The 15572-nt window shown below is 38.9% G+C and overlaps 2 protein-coding genes across 9 annotated transcripts; one reads left to right on the top strand and one right to left on the bottom strand.

The window, feature by feature from the left end:
• Positions 1–6: 6 nt before the first annotated feature.
• Positions 7–8031, bottom strand: LOC111264313 (uncharacterized). 7 transcript variants are annotated; one of them, XM_022840094.2, is made up of 4 exons: positions 7510–8031; positions 6486–6862; positions 2573–3014; positions 7–923 (listed from the first exon to the last, which is right to left on the bottom strand). In XM_022840094.2, the coding sequence occupies exons 3-4, from the start codon at positions 2987–2989 to the stop codon at positions 654–656; spliced, it is 687 nt and encodes a 228-aa protein (XP_022695829.1). In that variant the 5' UTR covers positions 2990–3014; positions 6486–6862; positions 7510–8031; the 3' UTR covers positions 7–653. The 7 variants fall into 7 exon arrangements, with proteins under 7 accessions (XP_022695829.1, XP_022695828.1, XP_022695833.1 ...); XM_022840093.2 differs by lacking the exon at positions 6486–6862; XM_022840098.2 differs by lacking the exon at positions 6486–6862 and having other exon boundaries at positions 2573–2960.
• A 101-nt stretch (positions 8032–8132) lies between these two features.
• Positions 8133–9939, top strand: LOC111264314 (NADH dehydrogenase [ubiquinone] 1 alpha subcomplex subunit 7). 2 transcript variants are annotated; one of them, XM_022840100.2, is made up of 3 exons: positions 8133–8315; positions 9247–9416; positions 9806–9939. In XM_022840100.2, exons 1-3 carry the CDS (start codon positions 8250–8252, stop codon positions 9846–9848), a joined length of 279 nt encoding a protein of 92 aa, XP_022695835.1. In that variant the 5' UTR covers positions 8133–8249; the 3' UTR covers positions 9849–9939. The 2 variants fall into 2 exon arrangements, with proteins under 2 accessions (XP_022695835.1, XP_086826158.1); XM_086970032.1 differs by having other exon boundaries at positions 8178–8319.
• Positions 9940–15572: the final 5633 nt, after the last annotated feature.

The following is a 15572-nucleotide window of genomic DNA, read 5'->3' as shown; positions in this document are numbered from 1 at the left end:
GTAGCTATTCTCAGATTCTAGGCTTTTTTATTGAGTCATAGCTTCCCCCGTCATTATTTGTGTATTTGTATGTAGGTTATGTGATATTATATCTACAGGGTCTGAGAGCTTCGTGATCAGTGTGAACTCGACCATGTTTTCGGCTGTTCATTACTGCTGGGTGGCGCTGCCATAGCCTGGCGACGTACAATCCTAGAGCGTACAACGGTTTAAGAGTGATGTGGATAGGCATAAGGAGGTTATGAAACAAACTTCCTTTTCTGATATACATCCTTCCTTCGCACGCGATGATGACGGCAACTAATAACCAGACTATTACCGCTTGATCATCTAAAGTCTGTGTTTTTATATGCGTCAGTTGTATCCAGACCCAATAACTCTGCTTACTTTTAGGCGCCATCCACCAGATTCAAGTAATGTGTCTTCCGGACGCCCGAATACGTGAAAGCAATAATCCATAGTTACCTCATACTTTAGGTACATCCTGCCAAGTCCCGAATAGAGAGACACACACACACAACTCAAGAAGTGGTCACAACAGTATTACGATTCGACACGTTCGTGTCCCAAATAGAGCCTCTGTTCTGTCCTGTTAAGTTAGTACCGCCATGTCACGCAACGAGAAACGCTGCAAGTCAAATGAAGACCAATTCTCATAGATCCGTCATCGTATCCAGCAAATGAGCCATTCCAAGTGTGTTCAACACTGTCTTAATATCCTTCTTCACCTGTTCCATTTGCCCACGAATTTCCTCGAGAGGTGCCTCCGAATTTATGACCTTCTGTTCGAATTCTAACAGCTTGCCATACAACGCATAAAGTTGCTTCTTCTCTTCTTGACCGCTGTCGAGTTTCTTGATCGAAGTACTCAGACCCTGGACGAAACCACGCCATATTGAGATGTTTTCCACTAACTGGAAACCCTGCAACAGAGACAGGTACAGTAAAAAAAACCTCATAGTGAAGGTTAGTTGTTGAAATTCATGCGCTCCAGAGAAGGAAAATTCTGTCTCGTACTTAAACGTGTCCACCGCTTACAGTTATAAGGATCACGGTGGTTTCTCATACTTCACGTTTCTTACATTTCATATTAGCATCCTATCTCGGTATCAGATCTTTACTATAATTTTGCGAATAGCTTTCGAATTAACATGCATTTGTTATACGTTTCAATTTCGGGTAGAATCTTTACCATTTGTTAAATAAACCTTATACATGGTAATAAGCCTGTACATAGTATTCAGGATTTCTGAGAAGTTACTTTGCACTCTTTGTATTTATACAGTGTCCAAAAGGTGTCCGCATAAGATTGGAGCTATAACTGCGTAATGTTGAAACTAATGCTGTCTTCACTGTAGAATAATTTCCAAAAAATAAAGCACACACATGGTTACAGATATTGGTGGACGGGAAATGTACTTCACGGTTATCCTATACCAAAATAACACACAATACTTTTGTTTATCCTTTAAAAGTTGCATAAAAAAAATGGTAGTGTTTCTGAGCTATCCTTGCCCAGTTATGCTCCTTCACCCTTCTTTTATTTCCCATTACGTAGCATAATATAACTGTTTGTCCTGGAAGGTTTCAAAACAGACTTTCGAGTTATATTCCAGATTTTAATGCGTCTGATTCAAATTGAAGATAGAATATTAAAATTAACAACTAAATTATTTTGTCCAACAATCCATTGAACACCAAGCCCACTTCACAACTGAAGGCATTGAAATACTCTTTTATGGTTCTTCAAAGCAAAGATTGAAGATAGACATTAATGAAATGATTAAATACTATTCTGTAAGAATAGTAAGACAGAATTTAAATAATCTCCTGCGCTGCTTCCGAGAATCGTTTAATATTCACAAGTTCATTATATGGCCAGTGTTTATTTAAAGTTTTACACTTGTTTTCCGAGTTGGTTTTGCTCATTACACTCTTCTTTCTTTATTGTTTGATTTTCTCGTATTCTGCGAAGCTAGTCGTTTTCATCTCTCGATTCATTTGCTTTTCGACTTGAGTTTCATCTTCTGCAAATCTGCTATGTGGTTGAAAAGTCTACCAATCCACTATCCTAAAAATGAACATGCTGTAAGATAATTTACAGCGATTTCGCAGGAAAATAAGAATGTGACTACGCACAAGCCATACCTGCTCGATGAATATCGAATGGCTTTACAACGGTCGTACAATAAAGGTTTTACAATAATCATCTATCTATGAGCTGAGATAGTTCTTCGGCATGTTAAAGTTCAGCCGAAAAATCTCTTTTCACTATTACGTAGATGCCAAAAAAAAGCCCAGGTATCATAGTCTAACTTGATACCCACAAAAAAATGGTACTGAGGAGAGAATCTTAATGAGATATAAAAAGTTGAATATCCTTTTAACCTCGTTTCGCTATACTTAAACGTATTAAAATTTATTTTAGCTACAATATATTTTCTGCTTGAATCTTGAAATGCCAGGTGTCACCAAAAAAGGCTACAGCAATTCTCACTACAAGCACTGGCTTAATTAGCTGATCTAATATCTTAACTAATTTAGAGTGGATAACGTATGCTTTTAAACTTACTTGTTTAAAGCCGGAGTCGAATCCCTGTTGCAATGCCTTCTCCTTTCCGTCGGCTAGGCCTTCGCGTAGTCCATCGCTGGCCGTGGCCTCGTCCTTCCGAAGGAACGCCTTTTCTGCTAAACTGCGGGCTTCGCATCCTTCCCCACTATCCGATTCGCTGTCACCGTCACCCGCTGTCTGCTGCTGGGGATCTTCGCCACTAGGCTCGGCTGTTATTCGTCCAGAATTTGTCTCCTTTTCGTTAAGGAGCACTACTTCGTCGGCCATCGTAACTTTTCGTGTATACGTGAGCTGTTGCTGTCGTCGTAGATCGTAGATTAGGTAACGAGGAAACGGCTCCCAACGAGGGGATCTCCAGGACCAGCCGAAATACCCTCCGCTTCGAAAACTACGACCAAATAGATGAGTTGCCCACATATAAGAGCATCAAGGCTAGGAGATACTGCTTAAGCAGTATAGGCAGCAATAATAATGAGGTAATATTAATAAAATCGTAGTGTATATATATATATATATATATAGCATACGATTATGTATACTTGTCAAGTCTATCGTAATTAAAATAAGGTCCAACTATTACTATATACAACAATTGTGAAGCAAAAACGATGTTACTTGACGACAAATAATACAATACCCAGCAACACAGTAATCGCCCGTGGATCGCAGTAGAAACACAATTTACCCCTATACAATCCCTATTTTCGGTGGTCTTGATGATCAAAGACCGAAACGAGAAAAATGCAATTGTTCAATTTATTATGGCAGATAATTTGTTGTTTGCCAAATGCTATTACTGCGGCAGGAACAACTGTTTATAGAACCTGCAGGGCCACATAAGTCGTCAGCTTACTCGCCACTTTCTTCGTCAAATAGTTGAAATTATCATTTGTAGATGACAGGGCTACGTAAGATCAAAAGATACGTTTCACTAAACTTTGCGTATTGTATCATATATCACGCTAGAATAGTTAAAGAAAAATGACAATTGAAAATGTCAGGTATCTTGCTAGCAATTTATCAGCACCATGTCTCTCAATTAACATCCACTTGAATTCACTTCGTTAACTGGACTAACTCACTCGAGATGTCGTCTAGGCTTATGGAGTAAGTTAACTACGCTGAAGTTATTCAAGTTGTAAAAAAGACTCTGCGACCGCACTGGCATCCAGCAGGTACAAGTTGGTTGGCAGAATCCACCAAACGATCGACGTGGGCAGATCTCGCCTGTGCAATAGTGACGAATGCCAAATATCTAACCAGACTAACATTACCATCCACCGCAGTAGCAGCAACAGCAGCAGTAGCAGTAGTAGTAGTAGCAGTCACAACATTCCGCTCAACAAAACGCAATAATGATGGCGGCGGCAGCAGCTGGAACGTGGAGACCCAGCCCGCATCCATCAGTAATTGTTGCACTTGGGTTTTAGTCGCTACGTTAGAAGAGATACACACGAGCTACACCCGGTCAGTTAGCATAAGCCGCCAATAATCGTCTCCGACTGACGCTTCTGGAAAGGGGAAAAACTCTCACGAGTGTGAGGTTAGCAACAAGAAGCGGTGAACGACATGCGTGTAATCGACGTCAGTGCCGCTGTCGTCTGCTGCTTGTCCGACTGACAAACTAAGCCCCTTTACGTAGCTCTAAATATAGTCCGAAAAGGCAAAGGGATGAGCACCAACAACAGAGGCGTTCTTCGCCTGCCAAGTCAACCACCCCACATCAACAGCAATTATGACTATAGTAACTGAACATAAGTCGGTGTTAGTACTGAACTGTATTATCGGCAGCACAACAAGGACTGACTGCTGAATCTAACGACAGAGGCTTTCGATTCTTAGTTTCTTTGATTTGTTCTTAACAATCTTCGTCTTATCTTCTCCAAGCGGAAACATGTGACAGATTGCTCGCGGCCGTAGACGACACAAACGTTTATTTACTCCATGGCCTGCCGTCGCTAAAAAATAACGGAACGTGATGTCGTACTGTAAAAGCAGACGACAGGGAACACTCGCCCTTGTGTGGCAGTTACTAAAAAATTTAAAAAAAAAATGGCTAAAAAAGTTAAGACTAAACATATCCATTTTCGCGACATTATCGTAGCGACATAGGTGCAATCAGAACGTCGTAAGAAGACCTGAAGTAACGGCGTGCGCATCTACGGTGTGAAAACACAAAGAACATTTAAAGTTATCAAAAAAACACTTTGACAGCTTATAATAAAGAACAATATAGGGCACATAAAATTGCAGCAATCGTCACCATATAGTGGTACCAAAAATGCAATTATTCCTGCAAAACCCTTTAGTAAAAGAATGTAAAATAGGGTTACTAATCACTGTTCGAGCCAATATATTTGTAGCATAAGAATGAAAACGTCCAACACAAAGTTCAAGTTTGATGAGATTTGAATTTGAGGAGATAAGTGCAGGAATCCATATCGTAAATAGAAACATTCAACAAGTTATTATATGTGCTAACCTTTTTTTTTGTTGTCTTTTGTTTTTAGTCGTGGCAGTATAAATGTAAACAGATGACCTGTTTTCGAAGCTCAGGACCAGACTTTTTAGAAAATGGCCGTTGTTTTCAGAGCAAACGGATATAAAAATAACTGCATAATAGATCCTGCTGGGAAGAAGCACAGTCATGACGAATCACTGACGATACAACTCACTGGTTTTGGGTATGACTTACGAGTCTATAAACAACAATCGGATTCTCTATTTTTTTATGCAGTACCATATAATGGCAGCCGGAAAGTCGCGGACAAATCAATTTGCACTCTTACAGCTAAGATCGCAACCTTAACAGCAGCTTTGTCAACAGCCAGCAAATCGCTTATGGGTTATAGCTTAAATATATCTTTTATTTAAGTCAAGGGAAGCAAGGGGCGCACAGTTTGGTTTGAGCAGCCTATTTCCCGTAATTAAGCTAAACCGATACATGCTACAGATAATGACCTAAAAATAATCGAGACATGCTGCCTACCATTGTTGCTTGGTATGTAAGAAAAGATAAATTTCGCAAACTTGCTTTTGTCAATATTTGTATAGATTAACCATCGACGTACGAGGAAGGTCGTATTTGACGTATCATAACGCTTCCGAAAGCCATTTACGCTTCTTGGTTTCAAGCAACAAGCCACCGGCTGCTTGGCCCATATTGCCTGTGCGCGCACTCAGTGCAAGCAACAAAAATCACAAGTGTATAGACGATCATCGGACTTTTCGGATCATCGGACAAGATTGAAGCCAGGAAAATCTCTATCATGGAGCAAGTGAATGTTGTCGACATGGTGGCGTAAGTGTCAGCAAGGTGCGATTTAGACAATATGTACGGCTCGTCTCTCCAGTTTAAATAAAACGCTTGTTAACAATGGCGAGCGCATTGGCTGAATGGCGCGTCATACAAGCCTTGGACAACCGTATACACTACTCAGATGACACACCCTTATACAGGAGAGCATAAGTAACAATTTGCAGTCACCGTACCTATGCGCGTCCACTTCAAGAAGACAGTGTGGGCCACATAGACCTGTAGGGTTTCTTCGCATTCGAAGCTGGGTTATCTTTATCATTTACCAATAAAACTGGGTCGGAAAAATATGTTACCACACATGCGGCCAAAAAGAGCCTTGGCTGTAGGTATTATCACGATCGCGCTATTTTATTTTTATCAAATGGTGTCCGTTATTCGACGCTGTCACGAAATTCTGCAACACTGATAGAGGTCTAACCAGGTGGTCTACTTTGCCGTCCTCGGCGACCTTACGATACTGGCGTTGTCATGTCGGAATCGACGAGAGGCTCGACTTCAGACCACGCCCCGAGCTTTGCCCGTTTTCACAAGGAATACTTAATTGTTATTTGTATTAAATCTGCTTACGCAAATATCAATTTGTTAACTTCTCACCTATTCATATGTCGAAGAGCGGTAGTGGTGTGTAATGAAATCACGCTTACATCGCAAACAACATCACGCAAATATCGCAAATATGAAATAAAACATCTGGTTTCCGCGCACCTGTGCACAGACGCATACGGATAAACCGCTTTTCTCTCCAGGCGAAGCCAACTCGACCAAGTCTATCAGCTACTCTGGACTTTTATTTTGATAGTCCGAATTAAACCTTCGAGCGTTCTCTTTCCTTCTAGGTACAGGGTTGCCGTCGTGCGGCAGTTTGTATTCAGCTTCTAGTTACTTTGTGTGTCGACCATTTGGAATCCCCACCCGCCGTTTCACGGTGCGTGAAAAGGAACGAGAATTAGTCTCGTTCTATGTTCTATTGTCTGCAAGAACAAAATCACAGTATCGGTAACATTGTTGGTATAATGCAGCAGTCATGGTGGTCTTGGACTCTGTCACCACAAGTCCGTCTGGGAAGAGAGAAGGCAGTCTAACGAAGGTTCAATAGCCCTGTCTACTCCAACCCTTATATTCACTGAATGCGAACAGACCATCTCCACTTGACTTTCCCTGCAGCAGCGCCATCGCAGTGTGACCCCATGGAACCCTTCTCTTTAACTAAAAAAGCAGACCATCCCCCACGAATAAATACATCCATACCGGAGCATGTCAAATAGAACTGGTCATACCACTGTGTCAATACTTGTACTCGTATTGGAATGATTCGCCTTCAACAACCACATCTATGAGGATTTGTTACCACAGTCAGTTTAGGAAAAATATGATTCTTTCTAATATATTATTGTTGAAGGAACTTTTCGAAAAAAATGTATGTGAAGATAAAGAGCTGGCGGGCCGTTCTGCCTAGAATAGTCGTTGACACGAACTCGGGACTGCTGTCTGTTAACACAGAAACGGTGAACGCTTGTGATTTTGGGAGCGCCTCTGTCTTTTGTATAAGAAGCCGTCATTTGGGAATAATTATATGTTAAAAACACTTGATATTTAGTACGTGTGCTTTATGACGCACCTTAAGCGTTATTACTTTGCGTTGTCTCTTGAGACAGTCACCAAAGGTCCGTTATCTTCTGCATAACCAAAAGTTATGGATACCGAGGTTAATAAGTACACACAAACACAGTTTATGCTAACAGCAATACAACTTTATGGCATAACGCACAATCACGCTAACGCACTTCCTTAGTTGTCGCTTCGAACAGTATAAATTTTTGATTCTGCTATAATAGGCAGGTTTACCACACTAGCTTCTTGCAGAAACTATTATTCGGTTGCAGCCGACAAGGACAAAGCTGGTGAAGCAGAAGCGAACCAATGAGCGATGCCATCAATAGCATTGCACAGACCCAGACACAGATTACACAAGCGGTTGTATCCTACTTGACTGGGCCGATAATTTCACAACCAAAAACCGTAGCGATGAGCGAGTATGATGAAAAGGACCGATTTTTGCAACCATGAACAGATACCCATGGTAGAAAAAGTGTATACAACAATGCATCCATCAGTTGCAACGAGCGTCGTAATCAAAGAAAGCTACTGCTCTTGTTTACAAAAGAAGGGGAGAGAAAAATAGGCATGCTTCAGAAAACGTTGGCATGCACAATACAGTATATTGTCATCTGCTAGTCAGCGGGCTGGCAGAAGCCAATGTTTGTACACACAAGGACACCGTCAGAGGGCATACTGGTTTTGTGCGATCGTGAATAGAAATCCTATGGAGAAAGCTAGTGATTTTCAGCGCGCATTAAAATGACAAAAGTCACTCCACGAGATGTTTCATTTCTCGTTATGAAATGGAGACACTTCCTGTTAGGCGTAGGTAGCTAAGCTATTAACATAACACTATAAAGCTGTCTTTTGTTATGTGCATGGTAGAAAAATATTGATGCAAACGCACGCATTACTGCATTAAAACTAACTTATGGAAATAGAGATAAAGACCATTAGTTTACTAAAGGCTTGTAAATAGGTGAATAAGTATGTATGCATGTTTAATAGTTTTTACTTTGTTGGTTTCGTATAACTGGTGTGTTTCGATGCCTAGGATAGGCAGCAAATAATTAATGACATTTTTTAAATTGCCAACACTCTAAGTAAGTGTTCAGATTTACAAAGCCCTAACGATTATAAATACACGGTGTTTGTAGCTGCAGGTATGTAAAGATTCTACATGTGACATCATCTTTACCCTCTACTTTTTAAAAGTCACTAGTCCTGGTGATTTGTTACATCTACCTCATGATCATAATTCAAATATTATTTGTCGAACTGTTCATTCCGTCATGATAGATCGTTAGAGATGTCTTCGAAATCTAGAATGATGTGAAAAAATACGCTTTAACGATTTTTTTTGACAGATTCGACTTCTAGTAAAGGAAATACGTTTAACCACTATATATATATATATCAAATAAGAATCTTTGCGATCATGCTAAACATGATATATTTTATCGACTTATGGTATTAAGATTCATCTTTTTTGCACGAAATCTTTTTCTTTGCTAGCTCTACCAGTTTCAACATTGCGACTAATACAATAATAATAATATAGTAATAATTCTTCTAGTAATTGTTCCCGGTGTTACAGCAAATAGAAGAACAAACGTTTGGTGTATTTATGAACTGTGTTAAAAAACAGTTGATGTCTTACGCCTTTGCTAATGAATTATAGCATAATTTCATGTACCTATCTATTGTAGATCTTACGCTTACATGTTATAGTCAAACTAGAATTTCTTTTTTTTAGAGGGAAAACGTAAATGCCCTAAGATTCAAAATGGATCAACAGACGCGCGACCCAGAGCCTCCAGCACTTCCTTCTGGACCTTCCCATCGACTCGCTAATAATTATTATTACTCGCGGGATGCCCGTAGAAAAGTCGAACCCCCCGTCGAAATCAAACCTGGGCTGAAAAGGTTTGTATTCTTTGCCCAGTGTTTTATATTTGATAGAAGCAAGCATTGAATTCAACAGTATTGGCACTTCCTTAAACAATGTTCTTTGCAAATCATTATGTTATCAGTTAATCATCATCAGCAAGGCCGCAAGTGGCCTCATCAGGTTATACTTACAATCCATAATATGATCTATTAATATATTAAATACGGTTACGGTTATATACGGTTGAAAATAAAGTAGCTATGCAAAGTTTATTATTAGTACTTTTCTCATTGTTGAGAAAATAACCGGTTATACACATATTGTTCTCATACAATGTCGGGGAAGTCTACAAGTACTTTTCAATTTCTGTAACATTTATAGTCTAAATTGTCTGTACTAAGTACTTTGCTATGATATGTTTCAGCCTGAAGAAATTTCCGCTTGAGGGAGTACCCCGTCTGCCGTAGAGATTTTACAATATAAGCCATGCTAGATTTTGATCAATTGTAGCACAAAGATGATGTTAAAACTGTAATAAAGACTCATTTCCGTTGTTTATTTTTGCCGCGTTAAAGGTCAGATAGCCCTTGTAGTACGTATAAATTAATTTTACTGGTAAATTATGCTATAACCGACTCACTTAGATGTCGCAATAGAGGGCAGGATCAATACGTTGGTCCTATAAAAGCACTAAACGGTATACAAAAAACCTATGGACGCAGGTACCTAAACATATGTAAGGCATATGTGAGAATTGTCTATTTGTGAAACATTAGAAGGTTTTTTTTGTTTCGTTTCACAAGTTTCTTACTTATAAATGAATTTCATACGATGCAACGTGATATCATGACAATTATAAATACACACTTTGTTAACCTCTGAACGAATATTTGGTATACACAAGTTTTATATCCTATATGGAAATCTTCATGCTAGTTGCAGTGAGGTACGCCGTTATGATAAATTATTGTTTGGTAAATACCACTAGAAGATAAGTAGACAAAGAGGACATGTTTATATTTTCGGATCGTAGTCTCATGCCGAACACAAATACAGTTGGGTCAATTTTCAGGGGTCTACAGGAGTTTGAATTAGCATTTCAAAGGTATTAGTATAGCCTTTACATATATAGAGATTTATATGAATATATATTCACCTTAAGTAGTCATAAAAATAGATACGAGTACGATGACGCCGCGGATGAAATTTGAAATGGTTCAGGCTCGAAGGATATTGCAATATTCGTCACTTTTACTGCAGTTTACTTTGAAACATGTTTACGCGCAAACTCCTGATTAATTTATACAACAATTAAACATCTTAGATAGCGTAATTCCTTTACGATCTGTTGATATAACGAGATTATCTATACTTAAACAGGAAATAAAGATAGCTTTTAGGGTAACAGTTAGAAAAAGTAGAAAGCAGGTAGTTGAAAAAAATGCGCGTCAAGGTTTTACACAGGCAGGTTTGACAGAAAAACTTAAATTTATCTTCTTTGATTTATTCGTTTGTAGAAGTTTGCCTATATTACCTTGGAAAAATATGCCTACGTGAATTTTAGTCTTTGTCTAATGATTATCTATGTAGGTTTAGCTTCGTATAGAAATACAAGAAAATTCACTTTTTCGCGAATGCTCTTCTGTTAACAATGTCATATCATCGGCGCGGGCTTATGATTTTTAAAAAGGTAAAAGACAACCAAATGTGTGATATTTTACCGCAACTTTTCAGTTTGTTTGTACTCGAAAAGAAGAACATCCAATCGAAACTGGTTATTTCCAAAGTGTTCTGTGATTCCAAAAACCACTGGAGGGTATTGAATATCGCGCATAGTGGCTTTTGCAACAAATCAGTATATCATCTAGTAACGCAGACGCTCGAACCAATCGCGCCAAGACAGCAACTTCGCTTATCACGGCAGCTGTTCAGTAGTGATCAAGGTTGAACTACAACTCATCAACTTATGCATGATAAATATTTGCGTAATATAATGATGTGCATATGTTTAAAGGTCCATTCTGCATAGCTTTGGTACTAAACATGTTCGGTTAGCCTTGAGAGTAGACCAACTATATCTATCTTGTGTGGTGCTTTACGCCAGCACAACGAAAAATTCCGGATTTTTACTATTCATAAATAAAGACAAAATTTGATTGTACAATTTTCTTTTCTCCACAAGACGAGTCGCATTTTTCTGTTTTTCAAGCAAGTCTAGCACTTGATTAATGCTCACGAAGTGCTTACCCTTAGTATGCTTTTTTTGTGATGGAACTGGTGGTTCGCGGATATCGCTACCATTTGAATGAGTTTGCAGTGATATGCTTTGATCTTGATAAGTCAGGGAGACAATATCGTCAGAGATTCGTTAATACCTGCTAATCTTAGGGACACGTTGTGGTCTAGGTTCGAACCCGGGTACAGACATACTTCGTTTCGTGCTGGGAGCCAACCGTCTGATGGAATACCTAATGGCGATATCGAACGTAAAACTCGAAACAGTGTCAGAAAGACAAAACGCATTCGTAGAAGGACGCTTTAAATAGTAGAACTGGAAAAAAATTGTACCATGAAATTAGACCAAATACGGTTTTCGTTCTTACCTTATATAGGGTGTTGTTCTACACACCGAAGAGCAGGGTTACTTTAACTGAAAAAAAATGTGTCGCAAAGGATGACTTGAATAGGTTTCTCAGAATGGGTGTTATACGTGTTAAAGGAAAGATAAAAATAATTAACGGGCTGTGGCTTTTGGATCTAGAGGGTATAATTCGGTAATTTCATTACCTCCTATGTGTTTAGGTAACCAAATAAAAGCTAGATATATGTTTAAATTGAAAAAAGATGGTGCACACTGGGCCGAGACTACGCTTCGGTGCTCGCCCCAGCCGCTTTCGTCATAATTGACAAGAAAAAGGGCTGGGTGTTGGGTAGATATTTTCCTTATTGCCACCATGTGGCTTGAGTGCAATGCGACGTGTTATTATTGCTCTAATTATTATACCAGCAGATACATTAGCAGAAGATAAATCATCACAAAAGCTTGGCCTTGATCTTTCTCTATATGTAATCGTGGTACATATTTTAATTGACACTAAATGTCTACGGACATATAACCTTTTGGGTTAATTTAAAATGGAGACAATTTTTTAAATGAAAAACCACAAATAAGTCAATTAGGAAAAATTGGAAAAAGATTGGATGAAGATAAACACAAAGACACATTTTTTCTACGTTCTCTGCCATAAAGTAGCAGAACATGAATGAAGCATGCTTATCTCTTTAGGTTCGTATGCTTCTGATATTGTCTTCTTATGCTTTGCTAGATCTTATCCCTTGGGCACTTCATTTCTCTACGCGTTTGATACCTTTAAGCTGCACACTTTTTGTAGTAGCAAGAAAAGGTAAAAAAGATTCGGAGCGCAAGCTAAGTCTACCTGATTCTAAAAATACAGCTTTCCGCGAGTTTGTATCGCATCGTATTAGGTGAGGCACAAATGTCAGAACGGCAATAGCTCACTATACGAAAAAAAGATTCCTTAACCTCTTTTGCGGTTTGCTTCCTCCCTCGGTCTCCTTAGACCGAAGCATTATTTGAGTTGCTTGCCTGCGACAGCAACAGACTGGGCACACAGACATTCCAGAAAAGCAGGCTACGTGCTAAGATAGGGCAGTTGATTTAAAATCAGTGTCAAAACTACTCAGTTGCTGTCACTGCATGATGCGGCGGTGAGGCTCTGAGGCGCATCATTGTGAGGCGTCTGTCCTCATGGGACTCGTTTACGATTCCTACTACTCTATGCTATTGCGCAAGACAGTTCTGTTCGAAGAATCCGGAGAACTTGTTATCGTATGGACAAAATCGAAAGGGCCATGAGTTGCAGGGCAGTTTGTCGCTCGGAACAGAATCCCACTGTCGAAAGAGCTCGTGAAATGATTTGAGCTTTGCAAGGTGCGTGACGGAAAGGGAAAAGTTGGAGAGTGAGGAGAATGAAAACTGAAAAATAGAAGAAACAATGTGCGGAAAAAATATCGTAGCGTTTCGTTTTATTGTCCGTCAATTAAGAAGAAAACTATTCTACGGTCCCAGGGATAATATTCGAAAAGGATATCTAGCTACCTGGTTTGTACTGCTGCCCATCATACGAGTATTTTTTATAGTCTAGAAAGTATATATTTATGGTATACCCGCTAAAGGTTAATAATAGTGCAGAAAAAGCCTTTTCTAGCAATACCAATGAACAAAGGAGTGAGGGGGATTCGTCAGACCGGGTATATTAAGCACAAAGGTTAAGGCACAGTTTGAAGCACCGAACTCTATTGTCTGCATGAAGCACGAACAGGTGTTCATCAGAGAATACGAGGTTCCCAAACGACTAACTATTATTCGTTGTTAAGAAGTCAAGATTTAGACATCTTATAACATTGCTTAAGTGAATTCATCCGATCGAATTAAGAATCAATTTTCTAATCGAACTAATTTTTTTGCATGGTACACGCCGTTAATGGCTTGGTACTACCGGCAAGTTAGTACAAAACATTAAGGCAAACGGTTTAAATCATTATACCAATTTTGTTTATTGATGCACTTTTGTTTGCAACCGGTAAAACCCTTCAATGCCAGCTTTTCACCAACAATTTCAAACATGTCATATGAATTCGTGCAAGATTATTTAGAATTGATTACTTGCTCTATTGCTCTCTTTCTATTGAAAGTTTGTGTGGTATGGTAAATTAAAAAACCAGAACTTACTCAACTATCTCTGTGGATGTTACACGGCACGAAAACGAACACGTTTTTTTGTAATGTCTGCTATGGATGCTATTCGAATATAATTTAAGCCTATTAGTCGTCCGTCCGGAAAGGAGGAAAAGTGGTCAACAGTAGAGGTAGAGCGTAGACTTAGCCGAGGTGGGAAAAGTGAAGGGGACAGAGGAGAATGTAGATTTACAGTCAAATCGTAACTGGATAATAAGTAGATTAATAAATTACTCTACAGAATAGATACGCAGAGAGCGGTTATCAACGTGCGGTTACAAAAGCCATAGTTGAGATCTCTTCCTGAACGTTCAGTTGGAAAAAAGCAACGACAGATAAGTAAGTCATTATGTTAATAGTTATTAATAATAATTCTTATGTAATTAAATTAAGAATAATTATGCTAATTGTTATTATGTGTTACTAATTTTATTCCATTCGTTATCGTGCGAAAAGTTGTTTAACAGTATAAATTTGTTGATTGACAATACCTGTACGCTTTCATGCTTGTGGATGGTTGTGTTATTATATAAGGCCTAATGGCTGAAAAAACGATTAAAATAGCTGTAGCTAAGAAGTAAAGCAAAGTCGTGCCATTTTTAAGATATCAGCGTTCTCGAGTACTTTTGCTGTAGTATTGTATTGCATTGCATGAGGAACCAAAGAAAGAACATTGATATTACTTAAGTTGCTTAATCGTTAATTTGTTTTTTTACAGTTATATTGTATGGATCGAAATTTATTGCGGCGTATTTAGTAATATCTTATTCATTTAAAAAATGTCTGAAAGAAATCATAACCTATGGTAAGATCGCTGCCCTTATTTATTTTATATGGGTCTTAGTTCTATCGGTACGCTCTTATTATCATCCTATCTGTTATTCCTGTCAGATCGTTCCTTATCTTTTTGCCATTTGCCATATTTGTGCTAGCACAGGATTTTTCTTTCTTTTTACACAGTATTTGCAAATGGCCTCTAACAGAAACAATCCGCTGACGGCACACTAGAGGTCATTTAGCGTTATCATTCCAATATAAAGGTCTGATAGACTAGATGACGCTTTTCACTTAGCAGCTTTAGCAGGCATTGATACCATTTATCAAATACGCCTTACTTATGCCTATATAGTACATTTGAATCTGTTTACTTCCTGTACTATAGCGTGTTAGTAGGATGTTGTTTTGGCGGTACATATTTTTGATTTTGTTGGTGTATTGGGCTGTTAGTTATTGGAAGGCCGCTAAACTTATTGTAGTTGGCATCCCATGGGCCTGGTGTCAAATGTAAGCAAAGATAAACAACGTCGCACTAAAGCCGATCCGCACTAAGGAAGGATCTATGTGCCAGGAGATGACCCCCTACCCTACTGGAGACGATAGGGCGAGTGGAGACGTAACTATTCTCCGGACTTTGATGTTTGCCCGGGTGTCA

The sequence above is a fragment of the Varroa jacobsoni genome, unplaced genomic scaffold (assembly GCF_002532875.2).
Source record: "Varroa jacobsoni isolate VJ856 unplaced genomic scaffold, vjacob_1.0 scaffold_845, whole genome shotgun sequence".
In the NCBI taxonomy this organism is placed as follows: domain Eukaryota; kingdom Metazoa; phylum Arthropoda; class Arachnida; order Mesostigmata; family Varroidae; genus Varroa; species Varroa jacobsoni.
The sequence above is the reverse complement of the archived record's forward strand: the minus strand, read 5'-3'. Positions and strand labels throughout refer to the sequence as shown.